The sequence below is a fragment of the Perissodus microlepis genome, chromosome 11, assembly GCF_051167445.1.
Source record: "Perissodus microlepis isolate ML-2025 ecotype Zambia chromosome 11, ASM5116744v1, whole genome shotgun sequence".
NCBI lineage: Eukaryota > Metazoa > Chordata > Actinopteri > Cichliformes > Cichlidae > Perissodus > Perissodus microlepis.
The window spans coordinates 16,144,178-16,159,691 of record NC_140471.1 but is presented as its reverse complement, the minus strand read 5'-3'; the positions used below and the strand labels follow the sequence as shown (position 1 = coordinate 16,159,691).

Here is a 15,514-nt window from a genome sequence, read left to right as displayed (position 1 = left end):
TTCAATCCATCATTGAATTTATTGCATCTCAAAGGGCTTACATGCACATGGGGAGGGCCATTGTAAATAAAATAAATTTACAACTAAACAAAAATACAATTTTCATAATTTAGTCATGAAAAATGTTAATAATCTCCCATTATTTTCTCTGAATCACATCTGATTCACACAACCAATCCACTAAGAAGACAACACACAGAGTAAGCTTGATAACTGTCTGTAGTTTACAGCACAGGAGAGGGGGACCGGTGTTAAACAATGTCCAAACATATGCATATGTCAACACTGAAAACATACAGATTCCAATGTAAGTAAGCAGGAACAGAAGTGCTTTGGGGAACACGTTCAGAAGGTTCGACAGTGACCTCCTGTGGGTTTCTCTACACACTGTTCCTCATGTGGCCACATACAGAATTACATACAGTTCCACTAAAAATTGGCCGATCGTCAGTACTGATCATATGAAGAACTCAAACGCAGTGTTTAGACAGCAGCAGGATCGGATTTTTTTCTTCACATTATAACTTGGCCACGTTTGCTCAGTGGGTGCATACTGCTAGATAACACTGAAGTTAAAGGTACCATGTGGAGTTTTCCACTGCTAACAGGAGTAAGGTTTTGATGAGGAGGTGTAAACACTGTACATTTCAAAGGTTTTTCTTTACATGAAGTAAATGCTTCGTATTCATAACCATAATCAACGGATTGGGGATACTTAAACAGCTTTCTTTGGTGTGAAATACTGAATGCAAGCAGAATATCGTATGCAAACTCCATAACGTACCTTTAATCCGCACCCAAGTCAGTGATGGGATTTTCTAGTTGCTGCTAGGTTACCATGTTGATTAACTGCTGTTCTTAGAAATGACTCAATATAAATTTCAATCCTTAAATCAACTGGATGTCAAATTGATTAATTTGGGCTGGCTGAACACAGGGTTTGGTATGGCATTGCTATTGAGAAAGTCTGAAAGAAAGAACAGGCACCAGACATTCCCCGTGTGAGAAGTGTCAAAAGCAGACTTACATAGACAGTTAAACAGGAATAGTCTGAATTTACCTCCGTGCTGAAGAAGTACATTTTAAGATATGTCCTGTAATAGCAATACCAGCAAATATCAGTAGCAGTATGGAGGATTATTCTACAACAAACAGAACATATACAAATGAATAACATAAAACAAAAAGACAAAAGAAGAAATGTAGAAAAATAAGCCACCAGTTAAAAACAAGAAAAACAAGAGAAACAAACAAAAGGATCACTTGCTGGTCTTGTATGACTCAGAAGCCCATAGAAGAGGTTTCTAAATACACAGTATATTAATCATGTAGCGGTAGTCATATTTGCTTCCAAATAGTGTTGAAAGATGATGGTAAATAGAAGGATACTCACACCACTTCTTACAACTTCATGTCTGACTCACATTTATATTTCTCTTCAACACACGTACAGAATAGAGATGAAATCCTCGCCCGGAGAAATCTATGTACATCAAAGAGGACCTTTCTGTAAACAACACACAGCATGTTTCTCAGAAAAATCTCCCGGGGCTTTGTTTGTTTTTCCCACTCTAATCCAATCAGAGCGGGACAAAAGGAGAGCCCCTCCCCTTTTACAAGGGGGTACGGACAAAGAAAGGGGCGGAGACAAATAAGGGGAGGAGCTCAGGACACCAAAGCACATCCATCATTCGACTTAGTACTAGAAATGAATCCGAACACGTACGCCTTCGCTTTCTCGCGCTTAATTATTTTTTTTAAAGTGATTTTGTTTAGACAAAAGTTTGGTACATCGACATAAGCACACGCTTTTATTTTTTTCTCGTATATTTATATGTAATCCGCTATGGTTCACTTTCACAGTTTGTGCTACAACATCACACAGGAGAAGGGCTGGGCTGGAGTAGGGTGGAGAAAAGAGGCTCTTAATAAGGTTGAATAGCTGAACATCGCTGGCATCCTGAGATGTTGACAGACACCAGGTAAAAAGGTGAGGGGGCTCTCATCCAAAGAGGGAAGCAGCTGGAAGACAGGAAATAGAGAGCATTTTTAATATAAAAGTCATTTTGTTCTGGAGGCAAATGAAAAGGTCTGTACTGGAAGCTGACTGTGATTTTTGTTTTGCAAAGCGATGATCTGAAACCAGCTGATTTTCATGTTTCTTATATTCAAAAAGTTCATGAGTATCCTTTTGAAGACCAAATACCTGAAATTAAAGATGCAGATTGAAAACTACCAAACATTAAATCAAGTTTACTACCTGTGTGTATATGTGTGTTTTCAATTACGTACATTCAACCACAGCAATCTATAAAATATCTAAACCATTAAACAACACCGTCAGCTTTGAAACCCGCAGCTAGTGATGACATATTCAACCAAGTATAATGTAAAATTAAACTTTAGAAGTGCTTTCATCATTTAAATTAAGAAAACTGATCAGTTGCACACAGTTTATTAGATGTTTAATCCATAAAATTAAAATTAAATTAGGAAAAACTTCTCCAGCGTAGCCTCATATCAACTGTGAAGCACAGCTATGGAAATGTGATAGTTTGATACGGTTTTGTTGCTTTGTGGACTGTGCAGCTTGATATCATTGATTAAGCTCTGAATTCTGCATCATATGAACCTTTAAACAGGATTACAACCTTAATCACACTAGTATTAATCCTAGCTGAAGACGCTCAATTCCACCTGGGTTTTATTTAATCCAAAGCTCATTCTTAGTCATTTTATTTTTGTGGATATAAAAGCACAGAAATAAAAAAAATATTTAACTTCAGCTAAAAGCAGAAAAAAACCTGAAGATGCTGTATATGGCTTTATTGTTTGTTGATGACTTTCTTAAGCTCTGAACTCAGGTTTGCAGTGGCACTGCCAAGTCACATGATTCCAACAAACGTACAACAAGAATTCTTTCATGAGCTCCCACCTGGGGCATTATAAGAAGTCCTTGAGGTCAAGTTCTGCCAATGGGTCCTTGGGCTTCTTGGGGCTCTGGCTTGCAGGTCCTGGAGAAAGCTGGAGAAACAGGACACACAGATCTTCTAAAATTGACCACAGATATTTTAGATAAGAAGATATAACTAATTAAATTCAAAATTAAGTAACATTTTTTTAGATTGACTCCCAACATGTAGCTCATTTATGTTGTTTTACATTGTTTTTATGTGCTTTTTAATGCGTTTTTGTAGCACATTCACAGAGAAGTTTACTGGAGCTTATATACTGTACTTTATGTTGTAGTTTTGCTGTTTGCTAGAACAAAGTCCCACAGCTTTGTAATGGACAAAAAAATTGTTTTCTTATTATGATTCTTAATAATATAAGCAATGTTTGTAAGGAATAGCTCTATAGATCTATATGAAAACCAGAACTATTAATTGATACATAAAAGCCAGTATAAATATACATATATATGCACAGATCACGGCACAATTAATTTACTGTCAGACAACCCAATCGATGTGTTTTTAAAAGTTTAGCCCCTGCTAACCAGCTACCTTTAGCCCTTCTCACTTAATGTTTCCATATGGGCAGACTGGTCAAGTTGCTGTTATAATGGCTCTTTATTTCATTTAGCTATCTTGAGTGTCCCACTTAAACAAGCATGCGAAAATACAGCCTAATTTTGAGGGAAAGACTGTGATGTGTTACCGGTGCTCCTGGTGCAGCGGCTCCAGGTGCAACTCCGGCCACCCCAGTGAAGGGAGGTCTCATCATGGGCTGTCCCATCATGGGCTGCATCACAGGAGCTCCAGGCCCTGCTGCAGGAGGCTGGTAAGACAAGGGAAGGACATCAGTCTTGGAGCGATACAATTCCCCAATTCCCCAAAAATGCAATAAGATAGAAAAGCAGCTCAAAGGGGTGTAGTTTTTGGATGTCTGTTTTCAAAAATATGCATTCAGTCAGTTAAACATGAAGTTAAACATAAAGAAAAAAACATTTCTTAGTTTAGAAACTCTCTACAATCCTCAGAAAAGATTAGTTATAAATTAAATGAAGCTTACCATGCCAAAGCCAGGCTGTGCACTCATTGGTGGCACCATGGCTGCACCAGGGGGAGCTGCTCCCGGCACCCCAGGAGCTCCAGGGGTGGCACCGGTCTAAAGAGAACAAACAGGTGAACAGGTCACAATAACACATCTTGGTTCAGGAAGTGTCTGCACAGTGGCTGCCTAAGTGACCTGTTTTTACTGTCCAGATTAAATGAAAGTACAGATTAAAAGAAATGTAGTTATTGATTCTGATCTTGATGGAATGAATACTGTTCTTACCATGGGGGCTCCCGGTGTAGCCCAGCTTGTGGGGGCTACCTGTGGCATCCAGTTTGCGCCTCCTGTCAGCTTCTTCTCACTCTGTGAGTCCCTAAAGGAGTTTAAATGTAGGATACAAGTCAAGATATATGCAATTAATGTCACTTCAATCTCTGTCTTTTTGGGCCAAATGAGCTTCATATAATGAGTGATCATAAAGAAAGGGTTTGCAAATCTAATGATTAACTAATTTTTATAGAATTCACACACTTACTTTTTCTTTACTCCAAGGTCTGAAGAGGAAAAAGAAGGAAGAATGAGTTACCTTTCTATGTACGAAGACAAATAATAGAACTCCATACAGGAAAAGCTACAGTTTACCTCCAACCAGGTTGGCCAGCGATGTGTCCAGATCTCCTACAATGGTTTTGGTAGCAGGAGGGGTGGCGAATGGAGCGGCTGCAATACCCCCCACTGCAACAGGAGTTCCCATGCTTCCTGCAGTGCTTCCAGTAGTGCTGCCCCCAGTGCTCTGGGGCGTTACACTAGGCATCAGCAAGTCACCTAATCCATCAAACACTTGATGGTGGGAAGGTGGGATAAAACAACATAGATTACAAACCTGTCAATCCCTACGTTAATGAACACAGAGCAGACAGTATGATGAGTGGGACAATCTGGCTGTGACAGCATAAGTATTCAGTTGTGTATCACATGCACAATGTCTGGTAATACATTTGAGGGCAAAACTGCACCAATTGAACTCACTTGGTCAGCTGCTCAACCAGTTAAGATTGTCACATCTCAGAACTTAAAAACCAGCAACATGTGGAGGACATGTTCTAAACCAGGTGTCATCAAGGCCAGCTGGTTTAATTCCAACTAACAATTACAGAAGCACTGTATTGTTACAAGTTGGCTGTTTGTTGTGGTATATATGCATGTACAAACGATCAATTTTAATTTTATTAACAGCTTCACAGTGTAAAGCAGGCAAGCAGCAGTAACAGCTTTGGCAAAAATTGGGCATAACATTTGCTCCAGAAATGCCAGTCCTCTTCAGCTGATTGTTCGGCTACAAATTCTTTGTAATATCTCATATAGACCATGTTCTGAAATTTTGTGAAAGTACAAGTCGATGAGACAGAGAAGCTCACTTCTGTCTGATGTCAACAATACTGAGGTGAGTTGCTGAGGATATCCTGAACTTTCCTGTTTTTAAGCACTGGTGTTAGCCTTTGTTAGCTGCTATTAGCCAGTGTTAGTGAAACTTTCTTTGAAGTGTATCTAACATTGCTGGACTCAGACATTTAGTAAATAAACTCTCATGCAATGTGACAGGGTCATCCAACTGTTTATCAGAGAGAGAAACAGTTGATACTCTGACCTAACATTAGCTGGTACAATGTTAGCTTAACCATCTGCAGTTGCTGTTTAGCTGGCTTGTTCTCAGCTGTCCAGAGACCGGAAAGCCACATTCCTAATCTGCTGTTTTTGCATGTTTTAGAGGCTTGTCTCTTGAGTTTTCACTTCTTTGGTAAAGGAGACCCCTTCTCTTGTTTACCCTTTGGATCATGGGTAGTCGACAATGGCAAGAGACATCCAAAACTGGGATTCAAAATGTCATAGAGGTAGGTTCGCAAGGTAAATACTGAACCGTGTAGCAGAGCGGACCTAAAACACATCTACTCAGTAAGCGCCATTACCGGAAGTCCCCCAGGAGACCCCTTCTCTGATGAAAAAAAAACCCCCATGTGTACTATCCTTCATATCTCAAGTGTGAAGGTTCAGAAACAAATTAAATTTGCCTCTGCAACACACGAACACCTATGAGTTCTCATCTCTATGGCCAGTCTTGCCACATACATAACATCCTTCGACAAACCGCCATCTGCTCCAGTGTATTTTTAATGTATTAATTCTAAGTTTATGAGAATGCATCAAGTTGTTGGAAAATGTAGTTGCAAACAAATCAATATATATTTATGAGTACATTTTTTTTAATTAAATAAAATCAAAAAATGACGGACTGTACCTTTAAGCTGGTATAGCCTACCCAAAGAAGCTGCCCATCTGCAAGTCACTTTGCAATCTGCCTCCACCTAGCTCCTCTTTTCCACTTTCTACTGACCTCCCTGCCTCTAGCTTTCCCTGTATGTGTGTGAAAGGGTGGGGAAGTCCTAAAACAGAGCCATACTGCAAAATATAAAAATCTTACAGATGGAACCATTAATCTTCTTTAGTCTGTAGTGGATCTGAATGAACTGTAACTGCAGGAAGTAGACCATAACCTTTAGTCTTTGACTAATGCTTGCAGTAGGTTTAATCATACGATGCCAATCTATTAGGTTTCATCAGAGTAATGCTTTAAAAAAAAGGAAGGTTTGAAAGATGTCGCTGAAGCCTTGATGGCATGTGGTTACTCCAAGAGGCTAAAATCCAAAAGCCTGAAGGGAAACGTAGATGCATTAAGGGTAAGCACCAATCGTGTCTCATGCAGGAGACAACATGCAACTTGGGAACAGCTTTGGTAAAGAAAACAGTAAGGGAGAGTAGTCCAAAGGGCATGCTGTTATCCACCGCAGGGTTTAACTCACCAGTTACAGATTAGAAGAAGCAAGCAATGACCCAGCAGAGTGGAAGGAGGGTGATGAGGGAACAAGATGTGTAAAGCAGAGGAGAAACACAGAAAGAAAGCAAGAAAATAGAAAGAAGGGAGAGTGGAGGGGTGAGTGGGGAGGTGAAGAAAGCACAGCATTTGTGAAAGTTAAAGAAGTAAAATAGAGGAGACTAAGAGAGAAAGACCAGTGCAAAAGAAGCAGCGGTGCTGAGGAATAAAGCAGTCAGCAGGAACAAGAGTTTTACGTCAGACTGTGACCCCAGCACGTCAGTGTCTCATTCATGCAGAAATCAAGCTGTCAGCAGGTAACAATAACTAGGTCAGCTGTTAAGAGAGCTCGGCTTTAATAAAGCAAACCGAGATTAATGCACATCAAGCAAGACCTGTGCAAATATCAACAAAATATTTCATAAAATTCTCTTAACTCACAAGACAATGACATCAATCACTAAAATGAAGCAACATAACAACCACTTACTTGAAGCATCAAAGCCACCAGAGGGTGCTGATGTGGTGGATGGAGGTTCTGCTGCTGCTGCTGGAGCTGGAACTATTGGTACTGCTGCCACTACAGCAGGTACTGGTGGAGCTGGCGAAGGAAGCGCGCCCAAGGCATCAAAACCCGTCTCTAGGAGGTCATTCTGCACCAGAGCTGGAGCCAGGGCTGGAGCGGCAGCAGGGGTGAGGGTGGGGGACATTAGTCCTGAAGGATATAAACAACAGGACTGTAGAATCATACCGAGTACTGCATCAGCACAGTGAAATAAACAGGAATAGATCATCCCTCCGAAAGGAAAACAGATAAAATATTCATGTTCCAACATATCTTTAGAATTCATAGTATCATAATGTCCCAACAGAGCACTTTGCTGTCAGACTGAAGGCTGACTTGTCATTCACAGTTTCCAAATGTACAATGAGAGACAAAGCCTTCAACTATCAGATTCCTCTCCTGTGGAACAAGCTATTAGTTTATGGTTCAGAAGGCAGATACCAATCTACTTTAAAGATCAGACTTCCAACTTCCCTGTTTCATAAAACTTGGAGTTGACGCTGAATCAGGAAACCTTGAACCATCCCTTAGTTTTGCTGCTGGCCTCAGGCTGCTAGTGGACTTTCCATGAACGGTCTCCTGTTTACACTAATCCCAACATCTGGTCGCAGGAGATGATTTCCCCTCCCTGAGCCTGGTTCTAGTGGAGGGCTCTTCCTGTTAAAAAAGGAAGCTTTCCTCCCTGCTATAGCCAAGTGCTTGGTCATAGGGATATATCTCTCACTATTATGGTAGATCTTTACCTTCTGATGTAAAGTGTCTTGAGAAGATTGAACTGATGCTGATAATGATTTAAATAAATACCTTTTTTCTTCCACAGTTACCTGACAAAATTTATTTTTAGATGTTTCAGTTATAAAGGCATTCAGCAGTATTTAACAGCTGAAAGAAGAGAAAAAACTGTGTAATGTTGAAGCGTTGGGGTTGATGAGTTATAACAGTGTATGCTGCCAATACACTGTGCATTAGTCTTATTATGACGGTTCTGAAAGCAAGACTTTCACTTAAATTGACTGTTTCTATAACGCACTGAAACATTTACTGGGCCAGATCTGCACAGTTTTCTTTTTACAGTAACATACAGAGAGCCAAATAAATGCTTGCCAAGTGTCTGGGTATCATTATCTACTTCTAAAGGTTTTGTAGTTTCAGTGTAGCTAATGCACAACTGCACCTCCCAGTAGGTTCATCAACTATTCAATAAAGATCTAAATGTGATGGGCAAGACATAGCCATGATGTCATTGGGAGGTCGTGGAGGAAAGACATATTCCAAATGAGTCCTAAGTCACTCTGGAACAGCTGTGCAATTAATTCAACTAGAGCTGCCAAGTCATTACTTTATTGACGACATCTTAATCAGCGTAAGACTCTCCAATCAACCATTTGCCAAAATGAAAAGTTTTTAAAAGACTTTTCAGCACAACTTACTTAAAGTTTTCTGTCCATTCAGTCTTTTGATTCGCATGAAACACTGTGATGGAACTCCAAAGAGTGACAACTAGAAGAGACTCACCTCCCAGCAGGTCGTCTTCAAGTCCTACAGGAGCAGAACTCTGCGTTTCCTCCACAGGGCCCCCGAAAGAGTCTACGGGAGCATCCAGTTATCCACAAGGCAGCATGGAGGGCAGAAAGGGGTGAGAGGTCAGCCCTGGTACACAAAATGAGACACGATGAAGGGGTGGGTAGGACACAAAATTATCTTTATAAAAGAAAAAGAAAAAGTGTGAACAAAAAAGGTTAAATTAAATCAGATTTTAAGGCAATCCATCCAAGAATTGTTTTAACAGAAAATACAATGAAAACATCTGTGTTGGTTCAAGGACACATCTAAAACCTGCAGGACACCGGCCCTTGAGGCCTGGAGTTCCCCACCCCTGACATAGAGAAATAATTGCTCTAGGATACCCCCCCAATAAAAAAACCTAAAACAAAACAAACCCACAAAAAACAAACAAACAAAAGAAAGATACGGAAAAGTCAAATAATATGAGGCACAAAGTACATCAACATCAATTATATGTCACATTTTATTGTAGAAGTGATATACCACAAGTCAGTACTTAAATAACATCTATTGAGTGAGCCTACATATGCTTTATGGTATCAGGACACTGATGCTTACCGAATGTGAGTGTATTTGAGACATTAATAAAGTGGGTTTACACTTTATTAACTCTAACAAACTCTACAACTCTAACAAATCTCTCGCAAATCTTATATATCTGTCAGTTGGTGTTGTATGTACAGTACCCAACAGGTCAATGACAGGCTCTGGCTCTGCTTTAGGTGGAGATGAGGTCCCTGCCGCAGGAACAGAAGCAGGAGCCGGGGCAGCGACAGGGGTAGGAGCAGGAGATGAAAACGAATCTGGACAGAAGAGATAGAAAAAGAGATTTAATTAAATCAGTTTTATTAATCACTGCTTCAGTTCCAGTGACAGACTCCTCTGCTCATGTAGGGTTTTTTTCCTGCCTGTTCTAAAAAGACTAAAGCAGACATGCAGAGAAGAAGAAGCAGAAGGAGGAAGCAAGCATCCCTGCATCTTAACTGTGTATCCACATCCTTGAAGCGTGCATCCTTTGGAAGTAGAGGTTGGGTCTGCATGTGCATGCAGACCCGAGTACCATGCAAAAACTTGTCTGGCTGCACCCCTCATAAAAAAGGAAGGGAAACAGTGATGCAGTAAAGGTAAAGCAGCTTGACTCACCCGTCACAATGTCTCCAGCCGGAGCCGGCTCGGGCAAAGGAGAGGGCCCGCGTGAAACAGCAGGAAGGTCTAATTTACCAACGCAAGCAAGAGGCAGAATACGAGAAAGAAGAAAACCATGGAGGTTGGGCAAAAAAAAAAAAGCATTAGCGTGGCAGGTAGAAAGATCAAGCATAGAAAGAAAGCAGCCACAACGATTATCCGGTAATTGACGAGTGGGATGCATGCACAGTTGTCACATACCACTATGGGGGGACAAACCAAGAGGTGAGGAAAAAGAACAGCTGACAGAGGAGTGGACATATAGAAACCAGAGGAGATGAAGAGGTTCCATACACAGAGAAATGGATATCAACTCCTGTACCTGCACCAAAAAGGTCTACGCTAGGAGTGGTAGCAGCTTTGGATTCAGTGGTAGGGCTTTGCTCAGGCATAGAATCAAACATATCTACGAACAAGGACACACAATCATATGTACATTCAGAGTCCGAAGTCCAGTGCATACAAAATGGATTCAGAAGAGAGATGAGGGGAAAGCAGAGAGAGCAGATATTTTGATTATTCAATGGGTAAGTTGCTGTGTATCTATTCAGTGCAATGCAGAATGAGAGTTAAAAGGGGAATATTGCCAAAGTTAAGCATGAAGAAAAACTTACATATTTTCTATATAATAATCACTACAATCTGCCATGTTCAAAATTCAAGAGCTAAGAGATAAGAAGACTAACAGGAGAGGTTTTCAACACCTGGCATTTCCTTTGCCCTCCAATAAAAAATATATAAACATACTTTCATTTAGAAAATCCTGTTTGTAGCTGTGTGGCATTCTGAGCTAAACAGTAATGTTGGCATGACAATATTCTGATATCTGGCTTCTTCAGTTAATTTTATGTTAGCATGTTAGTATGCTAATAATTAGCAACAAACAAAAACTCAGAAGAGGACTGTCATTTACCTTTGTACATTTGCTAGATTTGTTGGATAAAACAAAATGCGTTTGATCCCTTATTTATATATATATATATATATATATATATATATATATATATATATATGTTTAGCAACAAACTACCAAGCTGATTTTGGAGGGAGTATGATTAGTCCAAAATTCTTTTTCAATGGCTTCTTTACACACACCCAAGTTTTTGCTTTAGCCACGTTCCGCTTGGCCTGTCAGCACCTATCGACTGCCTCAGAAGTCCCACAGGCTAACCAAGCACAATAGGACTCCTTCTTCAGCCTGACGGTTCCCTTCACCTCCAGTGTCAACCATCTAGTTAGGGGGTTACCACCATGACAGGCACCAACCACCTTGCGCCCGCATCGGTGCAGCTGCTTCAGCAATGGAGGCGTTGAAAATTGTTCATTCTGACTCAATGTCCCCAGTCTACCTCGAAATGCTGTCTAAGCAATTCTGTCAAGGGAGTTGAAGATCTCACTATATGTTTAGGCACCCCACGTCTGTCCAGCATCCTCCCCAATACCTGATCCAACTCCCCGCCAGGTGGTAATCAGTTGACAGCTCAGCGCCTCTCTTCACCCAGGTATCCAGAACATATGGCTGCAGATCTGAAGATACGATTAAATAATTGATCATCGACCTGCTGGTGCCACATGCACTTGTAGACACCCTTATGTTCGAATATGGTTTTTGCTATGGACAGACTGTGGTTTACACATAAGTCCAGTAAGAGAACACTGGTTGGGTTCAGATCTGGCAGGCCGTTCCTCCAAATCAAGCTCCTACAGGAATGTCGGGTACTCTGAACTGTCGTTCAGTGCGTAGGCACAGACAACAGTCAGGATCCGTTCCCCGACCTGAAGGCACAGGGAACAAACCCTCTCATCCAAAAACTCCAATGTACAGGCAGAAACCAGATGGGATATTAAGATACCCACCCAGCCTACCGTCTCTCACCAAGGGCAACTCCAGAGTTAGACAGTCCAGCCGTTTTCCAAGAGACTGGTTCTGGAGCCCAAGCCATGCATTGAGGCGAGCCCGAATATATCTAGTTGGTACCTCTCAACCTTTCACACTAGCTCAGGCTTCTTCACCACCAGAGAGATGACATTACATGTCCCAGTCATTAGTCTTGGTAGATGGGGATCAGTCTGCCAGGGTCTCTGCCCCGGGTCGCCACTCAGTGCACACCGCACCCGACCCCTACGGCATCTCCTGCAGGTGGCGGGCCGACAGGAGGGTGGGTCCATGTCCCTTGTGCCCTGGCAGGTCTAAGTTGTCATAGATTAACTAAAATTATATAACCTTCATGCTGAGACTAGATGAGTTATTATAATTAATTTAAAAATGAGTGCACTAAAATTCACGACAAGCAATCCACTGGTAAATTTAAAAAACCTAAAGGCTCAACAAAACTTAGAAATCAATGGCTCAGCTCTGCTGAGTTTGAGAAAGCTCAGCAGATGACCAAAGTATACTTATCCTGAAAATCAGAATCAGTGTACTATCGCTAGCTTGGCTAAGATATACAGCAAAAACAATTCTTATTTGGGCTTCTTAAGGCCTTTGGGGTATTAGAACTTTCCACACACTGAAAAACAAACATAGACAAATTCTGTTCTTTAATTCTGACATTTAGCGATATTCCCTTTTAACTCAGATGCATAAGCTATAATACAGCATTCCCATCCACCAGTATCTAAAAACTCTGGCCACAAGCAGGAGAAGAAAACACTTTTCTTCCCTCCAAGTTTGGGAGACTGTTAGTAATATTAAAAAAATCAACACAATTTGAGCCACCTCTGTTAATAAACACAAAACAAAATTTTCTTTTATCCACAGAGATCAAATAAGTACAAGTTTTGGTCCCTGGTCTGTAAATAATATTCAATTTTAAAACTGGCTTTGGAGATTTTTTCTAATTCACTATATTCATGTTTTTTGGGGGTTTTTTAACAGAAGAGGTCAAAATGCTTGATTGACTATAAACAATCTAAAGGAAAGGTATCATGGAAAAATATAAAAACAAATCAGAATGTAGGGACTGGGCAAGTTATTGTAATTTTCACCATCATCATCATCATCATCAATACCAAGAGCAACACAATCATCATAATTATTAATACCATCATCATCACCATTGTCATAATGCAGGGCAATGCAGTGAGAGGCATAATGAGAGCGAGAAGACTTTACCACCAAAGAGATCTAGAGTCGGGGCAGCTGCAGACTCTGTGGTGGTGTCGGTGGTGGTTGTGGCAGTAGTAGTTGTGGTGGTGGCATTAGTGGAAGAAGGGGTGGGGGCAGCAATGGGAGTGATGATAGTCGGCGCATCACTAGAGGTGGGAGGAGTAATGGCAGCAGCATCCGCCCCCGTGTCGGTGGGCTTCATAGCAAACAGGTCCAGTTCTGGAGCAATGTCCGCACTGCCCTCCGTCGTAGCGAAGGGGTCTTCACAAAGAGCAGCAGGTTGGTGGCGTTCAGGAGTTAGGGAGGGGGTAATGATTAGAAAAGAAGGGAATGGGTCAGTGGAGAGGGGATGAGGAAGGGAGGGATTACGGATTTGTTAAAGTGACAAAAACTGCAAAAAGCATTTTTGTGAGGCTAAATACCTCAGAAGTGTCAAGTTAGGGTCAAAGAAAGTAAAACAATACATGGTAACTCTTTAACTTCAGTGCTCCATCCACAAACTTCAGCAGAAAATACAATAGAAAGAAAAAACTGTAATTATGGACTATAGTTAGTAGTGGAATAATTCCATGATGCCCAATTTGTCTCAAACATGCAAGCCTAATCCAAACCATCCATGTGTCCAGGAAACAGCCGGCTCTGTGAACACTGCTAGCAGTATATAAGAATGAAAGGACATGCTATAAATACCTTGTATCTAATAAAAATCAATTTAAACTGTTTTTTTCAAGTCTTTCTAACTTGGGTTGACAAAAAAAAAAAAGGGGGGGGGGATTAAATATTACTTATTACTAAAGAACTACTACACAGTCAACCATTTGCTAGTTAGCATTAGTTTTTGTTTGTTGGTTGTTTTTGTTTTTTTCTGGTTTATCAATAAGAGCAGGACACCTATCAATACATGGAGCAAAGAACCTAGAAAATTAGCCTAGTTAGCATTAAGTAATTCTGGGTCTAGTCAAGTATACAAATTAGTAAAAGTATTAAGTATTAAGTTTTCTTCTTCTTTACCAAAATAGTTAACTATACAGGGAGTGCAGAATTATTAGGCAAGTTGTATTTTTGAGGAATAATTTTATTATTGAACAACAACCATGTTCTCAATGAACCCAAAAAACTCATTAATATCAAAGCTGAATGTTTTTGGAAGTAGTTTTTAGTTTGTTTTTAGTTTTAGCTATTTTAGGGGGATATCTGTGTGTGCAGGTGACTATTACTGTGCATAATTATTAGGCAACTTAACAAAAAACAAATATATACCCATTTCAATTATTTATTTTTACCAGTGAAACCAATATAACATCTCCACATTCACAAATATACATTTCTGACATTCAAAAACAAAACAAAAACAAATCAGCGACCAATATAGCCACCTTTCTTTGCAAGGACACTCAAAAGCCTGCCATCCATGGATTCTGTCAGTGTTTTGATCTGTTCACCATCAACATTGCGTGCAGCAGCAACCACAGCCTCCCAGACACTGTTCAGAGAGGTGTACTGTTTTCCCTCCTTGTAAATCTCACATTTGATGATGGACCACAGGTTCTCAATGGGGTTCAGATCAGGTGAACAAGGAGGCCATGTCATTAGTTTTTCTTCTTTTATACCCTTTCTTGCCAGCCACGCTGTGGAGTACTTGGACACGTGTGATGGAGCATTGTCCTGCATGAAAATCATGTTTTTCTTGAAGGATGTAGACTTCTTCCTGTACCACTGCTTGAAGAAGGTGTCTTCCAGAAACTGGCAGTAGGACTGGGAGTTGAGCTTGACTCCATCCTCAACCCGAAAAGGCCCCACAAGCTCATCTTTGATGATACCAGCCCAAACCAGTACTCCACCTCCACCTTGCTGGCGTCTGAGTCGGACTGGAGCTCTCTGCCCTTTACCAATCCAGCCACGGGCCCATCCATCTGGCCCATCAAGACTCACTCTCATTTCATCAGTCCATAAAACCTTAGAAAAATCAGTCTTGAGATATTTCTTGGCCCAGTCTTGACGTTTCAGCTTGTGTGTCTTGTTCAGTGGTGGTCGTCTTTCAGCCTTTCTTACCTTGGCCATGTCTCTGAGTATTGCACACCTTGTGCTTTTGGGCACTCCAGTGATGTTGCAGCTCTGAAATATGGCCAAACTGGTGGCAAGTGGCATCTTGGCAGCTGCACGCTTGACTTTTCTCAGTTCATGGGCAGTTATTTTGCGCCTTGGTTTTTCCACACGCTTC

General features: G+C 40.8%; 1 protein-coding gene across 1 annotated transcript in view; it reads right to left on the bottom strand.

Moving 5' to 3' along the window:
- Positions 1-15,514, bottom strand: part of snap91a (synaptosome associated protein 91a) — a 62,047-nt gene continuing 46,533 nt past the window's right edge. Inside the window, exons 16-28 of the mRNA XM_084942615.1 lie at positions 13,300-13,554; positions 10,507-10,590; positions 10,143-10,211; positions 9,686-9,802; positions 8,949-9,020; positions 7,359-7,583; positions 4,642-4,839; positions 4,535-4,553; positions 4,282-4,372; positions 4,015-4,110; positions 3,661-3,780; positions 2,936-3,024; positions 1-2,022 (exon numbers count right to left, since the gene is read on the bottom strand). Of these exons, the coding sequence (XP_084798741.1) occupies positions 2,944-3,024; positions 3,661-3,780; positions 4,015-4,110; positions 4,282-4,372; positions 4,535-4,553; positions 4,642-4,839; positions 7,359-7,583; positions 8,949-9,020; positions 9,686-9,802; positions 10,143-10,211; positions 10,507-10,590; positions 13,300-13,554 (1,427 nt within the window). The 3' untranslated portion in view covers positions 1-2,022; positions 2,936-2,943. The remainder of the gene's footprint in view (positions 2,023-2,935; positions 3,025-3,660; positions 3,781-4,014; positions 4,111-4,281; positions 4,373-4,534; positions 4,554-4,641; positions 4,840-7,358; positions 7,584-8,948; positions 9,021-9,685; positions 9,803-10,142; positions 10,212-10,506; positions 10,591-13,299; positions 13,555-15,514) is intronic.